The sequence below is a fragment of the Atta cephalotes genome, assembly GCF_000143395.1.
Source record: "Atta cephalotes unplaced genomic scaffold scaffold00008, whole genome shotgun sequence".
Lineage (NCBI taxonomy): Eukaryota > Metazoa > Arthropoda > Insecta > Hymenoptera > Formicidae > Atta > Atta cephalotes.
In genome coordinates, this window is record NW_012130072.1 from 4,206,050 (window position 1) to 4,215,243 (window position 9,194).

General features: G+C 31.8%; 2 protein-coding genes across 2 annotated transcripts; both read left to right on the forward strand.

Annotated features, from left to right (window-relative positions):
* The first annotated feature begins 2,054 nt into the window (after positions 1-2,054).
* On the forward strand, positions 2,055-3,885 carry LOC105627248 (protein MAK16 homolog A). The gene is made up of 7 exons (XM_012208537.1): positions 2,055-2,069; positions 2,148-2,194; positions 2,439-2,582; positions 2,835-3,147; positions 3,240-3,479; positions 3,556-3,633; positions 3,700-3,885. The coding sequence occupies exons 1-7, from the start codon at positions 2,055-2,057 to the stop codon at positions 3,844-3,846; spliced, it is 984 nt and encodes a 327-aa protein (XP_012063927.1). The 3' UTR covers positions 3,847-3,885.
* A 1,849-nt stretch (positions 3,886-5,734) lies between these two features.
* LOC105627249 (post-GPI attachment to proteins factor 2-like) lies at positions 5,735-6,877 on the forward strand. The gene is made up of 4 exons (XM_012208538.1): positions 5,735-5,920; positions 5,992-6,259; positions 6,468-6,665; positions 6,744-6,877. Exons 1-4 carry the CDS (start codon positions 5,735-5,737, stop codon positions 6,875-6,877), a joined length of 786 nt encoding a protein of 261 aa, XP_012063928.1.
* The last annotated feature ends 2,317 nt before the right edge of the window (positions 6,878-9,194 follow it).

Genomic DNA, 9,194 nt, shown 5'->3' on the forward strand with positions numbered 1-9,194 from the left:
CATTCTCATTTGCTGGGTTATTCTATGTTTTTTTATTTTTAAAACTAGAAAAACAGGCATTAATGTTTACTAATGTAGATTAATTTTAATCTCAATTCAACTTATTCTTCCTCTTTTTCTAACTCTTTTTAGAACTAGAAAAAAACGAAGAGTAAATTGAACCGAGATTACAGTTAATCTACATTGGTGAAAATGGGCATAAGCGAAATAAACATCACGCGCATGTAAGATAAATATTTCTGATCCACAGTTTATGAATGTAGCACGATTATACGAACTAATAACGATTTCGACTAGAAACATCAATGTGCACTGATGCATATCAAGATCGTTGTACACTGTTAATACTTACCGCAGTATGTTTCGTCAGGCGAACATGAGATTCATGAAATGTAACTTTATTACCGATCTATAATACTAATCGCGTGCGGTATCAGTCGCAGGCGTCCAATATTTGAAGAATAGTTTTGCCATTTTCGACTGTTTGCATCATTCACGATTTTTAAGAAATCTATCCGGTTTGAGGTGACTGATTTTCACTAGAAAGCCTCACAGAGAGGAATGGCACATTGCATCACGTGATTGCACCACGTTCAATCAGAACGTCACGGGGTGAGCAGTTTCTCCAATCTCTTCTATGCCTTTAAAGCTTTGATGCCCATACCCAATCAAAGAAGACGAGTTACATGATGCAGTTTGCCACTCTCTCCCTGTGAGGCTCTTTAATTTTCACTTTCTTTTTTGTGCTTTTTTGGGGAACAAATGGCCATGTTTATTTCGATTTTATTACGATGGTTTCCTTTTCGAGTAGTACAAGGAAGTATAATGTAAATACATAATAAACATAAATATTAAATATTAAACATAAATATTAAATATTAAATAGTATAATATTATATTATAATATTAAATATTATATTATTATAATTTTAATTTAACTTGCAAAACTCACTGTTTCATCGGATATTTTTCGCACCACTTCTTCAATGTTTTTTAGTTTCGCTTTGCCTTTTTTTATGTTCTGTCAATATTAATTTGTCATCGTCACTTGATGACAATGATGATCAAAAATTCTATATAAATCACTCATAAAATCGAAATTGACGTTACAAGTTGGATATCAATTTTTAGAAGGCTATGCCTGGCTACGGTTCACTTGCTGCTACGAATGTTTCGAAGCATTTTTTGATTGGTCAGATAAAATTCTTTCTTCCAATTGATCAAGTAAAAGTTTCGAAGCATTTGTAGCATAAAGTGAACCGCATCTGAAATCAGACACTAGCGACAAAATTATTACGTGATCACACACACGCTGCTTTTCAGCGTCTCATGAAAGCACTAAGCTCAATAATTACCCCAACAAATTTATCGGGGCCACTTTGTGTACACTTGTACGGTACCGAGTCCAGACGAACATACGACACTGGCAAAGAATTGTACCATTCAACCAGTCGAACGCACCAGTTGCACCAACACTCGAAATGTGCAGTTGGTGCGTCTCAACCGAAATCACTATGAAAAACGAAATTATCAAATACATGTTTTATTAATATTACAATAATGTATATTGGGAATTGTACGATTGAATCTGTTTTTAATACATTTTTATGACAATTATGTAACAACTTTATTATAACAGCGTATAACAGCATATAACAATTGTTATAACAGCTTTATGTGCATTAGTGCATCTCATCCGAAATCGCTATTTCATTGTACAACGGTCTTTATATGCACCAGTGCACATTAGTGCATCCCAAACGAAATCGCTATTTTGGCTGTTCATTTTCGAATCGCAAAAATGAATGCGCTGGTCTACGTAAAAAAAATCGGGATAGCCTCTCTCAAGTCTTTTTATCTATGGCGTCACATAACCTCTGATCTCTGATAACCTCGTGGTGAAGTTATTGAAGACGCAATCCATCATCCGTGGCACAATATACTAAAACCTCCTTATTCTGGTTTGCACATGTTGTTATCGAATAATGTGTTCGTGACGATTATTTATAATTACGGTAATATTTGTTCTCGTAATTGAATTATAATAAATCAAAATGCAGCATGATGATGTAAGTAAAAGCTCTGAGTATAGTTTAATTTAACTATTTTTAATTATTATTGCGATTTTATTTATAACAATTTTACAGGTTGTGTGGAGTGTTATCAATAAATCATTCTGTTCTTTCAAAGTAAAGTAAGTATGTCCTTAAAAGATAAATGAACAACAAAGTCTGTGTTTGTCATTTTTCATTCACTTTTTTCATTTCACATTCACATCTTTATCATTCACAACACTTTAAGCATCTTAAGCACTTTAAGCAAGTTGTTTATTAAATATTAAACAAGGACAAATAAAGCTTACAAGTGCTGTCAAAGTGAACACAGCCAAATTGTAACAGTCTTACTGTCATTGTAATTTTAACATCTCTTGTTTCCAGTACAAAGACACAGCGGTTTTGTAGAAATGAATTTAATCTTACTGGTTTATGCAGTAGAGCTGCATGCCCTCTTGCAAACAGTCAATATGCTACAATTAGAGAAGAAAATGGTATTATTTATCTTTACATGAGAACTGCAGAAAGGTAGATTAAATATATGAATTGTAGTTATGGTAGTTACTACTCTATAACATTTTTTATAGCACTTAAAATTATAAATTTTATGAACATTAGTAAAGAAACAAAGATTAGTTTTAATTCAAACATTATTATAAGCATCCATAAAATGAACTTTTATCTTTATATGTACATTTATTATATGTACATATATGTAATATTTTTACATGTATATTAATATGTATTAGTTTGAATATTAATTAAGTTTCTTTTATTTAGAATACATACACCTAAAAATAGCTGGGAGAAAGTTAAACTGTCTAGGAATTTTGAAAAAGCTATACATCAAATTAATGAAAATCTTCTTTACTGGCCTGGTTTTATAAAAGCTAAATGTAAGCAAAGATTTCTCAAGATCACACAGTATCTTATTCGTATGAGAAAATTTAGATTAAGACGACAGAAGAAAATTGTACCGCTTCAAAGGAAAATTGAAAGAAGAGAAAGGCGTAGGGAAGAAAAGGCTTTGATTGCTGCAAAACTAGAAAATGCAATTGAAAAACAGCTTATGGAGAGATTGAAGAAGGGAATGGTAATTGATTCATTATAAAATTTATATTCATTATAAAATTGTATATAAAGATTAAGTTATATTTCAGAAATGTTATTTTCTTCATATTTCAGTATGAAGGTATTTACAATTTCCCACAACGAGTGTTTGATAAGGCTGTAAGGGCTGTTGAAATTGAAGGAGAAAGTGAAGCAGAAAGCGAGCATGAAGAAGAGAAAGAACTTGAGAAGGAGTTGGAAATGGAACTAGAAGCAGATGACAGAGAAACTGAACAAGATGGTCCAGAATATGTTGAAGCTGATAGCGATGATGATGACTATGAGGATGATAATGACATTGAAGAACTTTCTATGGTAAGTGATAAAAAAAAAGTCACTAAAATATAATTACTTTAATATTTTTTATAAATACATTATAAATGCTGTATAGGATGAAGATAGTGACTCTGGACAGAAAGAAGAAGTTGAATTATCCGATAGTTTTGAATCCGAAGCTAGTGATATTGAGGTAAGAATTCTCAAGATCAAAGGCTTGTTGTACTACAAGTGATATAAATTGCTCGTGTTTTATTAGGATTTAGTCACACCGTCCACAAGCAAGAAGATAAAAGGACCGAAAGTTGTTAAAAAAGGAAAAGTGCAAAAGAAACCTCAAGCGAGAGTCGAAATTGAATACGAAGTGGAAGACGAAAATCAGCAAAATAAACGGGCGCGTATATAAAAGTAAATTTGTATTATATAAATATAATTATCTTTATAACAAAATCATAAAACGCTGTATAAGTTATTATCCAATATTCCGGTTGACAAAATAATGACAAAATATTACATTTGATAATATTTAAACTCTTCATATACCTAGATGCGTTTTAACTTGTATTAAAAGTAAAAAAAAGATGAACAAGATACTTTAGGAGTATATTGTCTCATCTTTAACGTTTTTTTCAAAACGTATAATTGTGAAACTCGAATTTTTTTATGGATATGTGAGAATCTCGTATTATGTATCTATTTCATTAAATAATACCTTTGAAATTTCTCTTGTAAAATTATAAGATCATTGCAAAACAGATACAAAAAAGTTTCAACAAATATATAATATAAATGATCAAATATATGTATGATTTATGGCACTAAAAAAGATAAAAACTACTGCCAATTAACATTTTATATATATATATATATATTTATATTTGAAAAAAAAAGAATAAACAAAAAATAAATTATTTACATATATTATGCAAAAAATCTCAGAAAATGCACTTATAAATTTAATAAAAATTACAAACTAATCAATTTTATTACTTTGGTAATTTTATAGTTTTGAAAATTTAATCAGTCCAGTAATGTTTATATTTTATGTTTGCGAATACAATCGTATTCTCAAGTCAAACGCAGTACGTTTAAAAGTTCCGCTCACAGACGCGAAGATTACAAAAAGTACATCTTGGGGAGGGGAATCGGAACGTCCGTAGTAACATAGCAGACGATTAATCGTGACGAGTTGAGACAAGTTGAGAGAAAGGAGGCGAATCTCTACTAATTTTTTGTCGCTGAAGATCTTCTCTGAAAATCGGAGAAATCTTCCTCGGCGAGTTCGCCTGTCGATCGATTATTCGTGATTGAACTTCAAAAAATCCGATTCGTCGCAAGACAAAGCGAGATGTCAGTCCATCCGCACTCCGCAGTACTTCGGCATTGCGCATTCGTTTAGAATCATCACGCACGTTGACATTTTGATTTGATTCTCCGCTCGGGCTCTGCCGCAGCTTCGGGAACTCAGACAAAGCGAACGCCAGGAACATGGTGACTCGGCCGCGATTTTGCCCTTTCGCCCGTTATTTATAGAGCTGGCAGGTTATTTCTAAAATCAATCGCACAGGTGAGACGCGGGATGAGTAGTGCCGGAACGATACAGTTGCAATAAGTAACGTGGGAATTAACGCAAATTGGCGTTGCAACATACACAACGTTGCTGTTACTTTCCAACAAGAGTACAGTACAACACAATAATCATTTCATCTTTGTTTAATATTGGCAGATAACAAAGATATTATGATTCATTTATACCGTGTCTTCTGTATCTCTTGTTAGAAAACATCTGTGTAACACGATTTGCTTCTACTCCCGGGACAAGAGTGAGATGTTTCTGGAGTATTTTTCTTGATTCGCACGATGCAGATCACACGTTTTCATCGAGCAATTCGCGTGATAAACCATTGGCGGTGCATAGCTATCAACGCGCTCGTTACGCGAATTTATCTCTATTAAGGGAGATTTCGCAATTCGCAAGTGTTCGCAGAACGAACGCGTTGTCCTTCGCTAATAGTTATCTGGTATTTTCGCTCAATATAGATATCAAGTTCTTCTCAGTTTCTCCGGCAACCTTGGATCTTAGTGTGATCTCATCGCACGAATGACTCAAGGGCGTCAACAAATGATAATCTGCTATCTTCTTTGTCTCAGGGATGTCGTGGCATGCGGAGTGATGGATCATTGAATGGAGATGCAAGGTTGGAGAACAACATGAATTTGTATCGCACAATTATCTGACTGGGATCTACTCTTCGAGTTATCGTGTCTTCATAACTTTACGCACAAATGTCAGGATGTTAAGCGGTGCTGTCAATATGGAACTGAATAATGTTGTGAGCAACAAAAGTTCCGTATATCTTGCACTGTCGTTTCGTAGGCTGTGCCTGGCGACAGTTGGCTTACCACTTGTGTCGCTATTATTCTGCTTCATCACAGCATATATATTTCAACAGGACGATATTCACGAAACTCATTGTAGGGTAAGCAAGTTTCATATTAAGTCATTGTTACAATAAGCAAGACTTGTGACAAATAATATCTCTTTGTTTAGGTCTATAATATTCTTCCATCGATCTCAGCCATTACTGGAGTATCTCCACAGAGATATTTATGGCGTATCAGTATAGCATTACATATTGGTCCTAGACTGGTTATCGCCAGTGTTTATCATTCATATTATTACAAGATACTTAAGAACATTGAAGATGTGCCTCTACAAATTACAGGGAGCAGGCTCCTAAACCTATGCTATTGGCTAAACATTGCCGAGATAGCAGCTTTGTCTGGTGTAACATATATTTCTAACAGAGAAAATTATTGTAAGTAACTCATAATTTCTTATATCTGCTATTAACGTATTATTGAAGAATAGAACGTTTGATGTTATTAACGTTATTTGTATTATTCTATATTTATTGTATTTATTAGACATAAAACAAGGATAGAATGACATAAATAGCGCCAAGTAGTATTATATATAGTATTTTTTCGAATGCACTTTTAGTAAATGACATAAAAATATTTCAGCGGTGCACGAAAAAATTTTCATAGTGTTCATGATTAGCTCGCTCACATATATGTTGACTGCTGTGAGATTGGGTCGTTTAATAACTCCAAATGCACAAAGTCTTCAGTACAAACAAGTGCTTTTTATGACAAGTCTCGTCAGTACAATCTTTCTTATTATTTTCTTCTTAAAACATCGACTGCTGTGTCACGATTTGGGTAAGAAATATAGTTACAAATGTTATATTTATCACAATTTAAAGTAAAAATATAAACAATATTTATTATTTTGAACAGCATTTAGTTGGTTTTCACTATGTGAGTACGTGATAGCTTTTGCAAATATGGGCTTTCACATCACTGTGGTTTCGGACTTTCCAGAAGAACAACTGATCGTAGGTCACGGTTTACCTGCCGTAAAAATAGATTAACCTTATAGGATAACTCATCATTCTCATCGTCATATTAAAGTACCTATTGCCTCTACATGGAAGTGCTACAAATTGTTGTTTTTAAGAGATGAAAGTTTAGCATACCACGTGATATATAATTTCACGATTGTCTCACGAGTTTTATGATATTTACAATATTACATTATGTTACCCTCTTGAGATTGATACAATTTGCTTCCAGTGATATTTAAGAGATAGATATCATTTTTATCTTTACTTTTACATTGTCTCGCAATATTAACTACGATATTCGACCAATAATTCCGAACGAGAAGACACGTGAAAAGAATAAAAATATCTAGCGCTTCCAAAATGTGGCACCGGTTACTTTTAAAGCGATGAAATATGTAACGGCCTTTTAATATTGTATTTAGTAATAGAGTACAATCATAGTAAATAATAGTTAGAAGTATCCTACATACAAACAACATTTATTGTTAAGCGCAAATTAAATATTATTACTCACATCGTATGAGATTACTTGTGAAGACTTTTGAATCTTCTTTTATAGAAACTTTTGCAAGGTGAGAATCTAGTCGAATATATTAATTCTAGTCGCGATCTTTTTTCGCTTTATGATACTCCTATTTTATCTAATAAGTTGAAATTAGACCATAAGATACATTTATGTCAAACGAACTTTGAGATATTATAATCGTAAGTTCATTAAATGAACATATATAATTTTGGATTATTGCAAAGATTGTACAGTTGTGTCTTGTTGACAAATCTTAACAATGAAAATCGTACATGTATATGTTAATACACATTCACCTTGTAAGAGATTAATTCATCTTGTATAGATTTTGAAATAATAAATTCAGCTAATATTTACAAGCCAATCTGTTTGGCATTATTGTAACTGCACAAACGTAGGATAATTACTCCTATGTTTGTATGTAGTATACGATAGATTAATAATAGCAAATCGAGACACTGACGATTAAAACGGTCATAATCGTATTATATGAGGATGTGTAAACGATTGCATTCGGACCAGTGTGCGTTCAAAGGTAAGAGTATCTCTATCAGTATCTAAATATTTCATACGAATTTATAAGACAAACATTTAAAAAGGTTTCTGTCAAGTTTTATGACTGAAATTTCTCCATTCATCTCTTGTTTGAAACAAATATCGTTTGATATTATTTGAAACATGGATTATTTGTGATATACAACATGACAGGATTTTCATAAAAGGAGAACATAAAAAGTTTTATCTATAATATTTTTTAAATTATTATTTAATTTTTAACCATTTAATTTTTAAATGCTAAATAATACTTTGGATTATTAAAAATTACATTTCTGATGTGATTATTTTAAAATATATAATTATATAATTAATAAAATATATAATATATAAAAATGTGTGAATTAACAGAGATAGGTTGAATTTTATAGATTATTTTATAGTTTGAATAATAATCTTTATCGAAAGCGCCCAATAAAATTTAACATGTTTTATTTAAAGTATTGCTAGAAATTATTGCGATAAAATTTTTACTAGTGTTTTATAACTATTTAAATAAATCTTGTGCATGTTTTTTGTTAAGAAAGTTCCATGGTCATAAGATTGAGATGAAGTTGCTTACGTGCGTGAATAGACTAGTAAGGAATGACTACATTCTCAGACTGTAATATCTGCGCAGAATATCTCTTGATATTAAATCGATAAATAAAATAAGATTTATTATAATAAGCGCAGATGGTGCGTTATCGCAATGTGTCTCTTAGGATTTCGTTATAAAAGGCCGATAGTGTCAGTATGACTCTAGATAGCACCTGCAGTTAAATGATATCAGTTTTGCACATTTTTACACATGAACATTGTAATTGTAGCATGTTTTGATATGACAACTTTTTGTTAAGATTACTCGTATACCATTATTGAAAAAAGGAAAAAATGAATAGTCAGTGCATATTTATCGCTAGTTTCTCGTAAGTACGTTTATAATCATGAGTAATCATGCAAAGATATGCTACAAGCTTTAGATTTTTGTAATGATCGTAAAGAAGTAGCGCTTTGTTTTTTCTACACACGCAGCAAATATAATCACTGGAGTGTAATATATCAGTTCCTATTATAATTGGAATCTCATTTTTTGTATGTATGTATATATATATATATATATATATATATATATATATATATATAGAGAGAGAGAGAGAGAGAGAGAGAGAGAGAGAGAGTAAGTAAGTAAAGTAAAGTAAGAGTAGTACTACTAACTAACTAACTAACGTTAACTTAATTTAACTTAACTTAATTACTTACGTTAGTACGTAGGTACGGTAC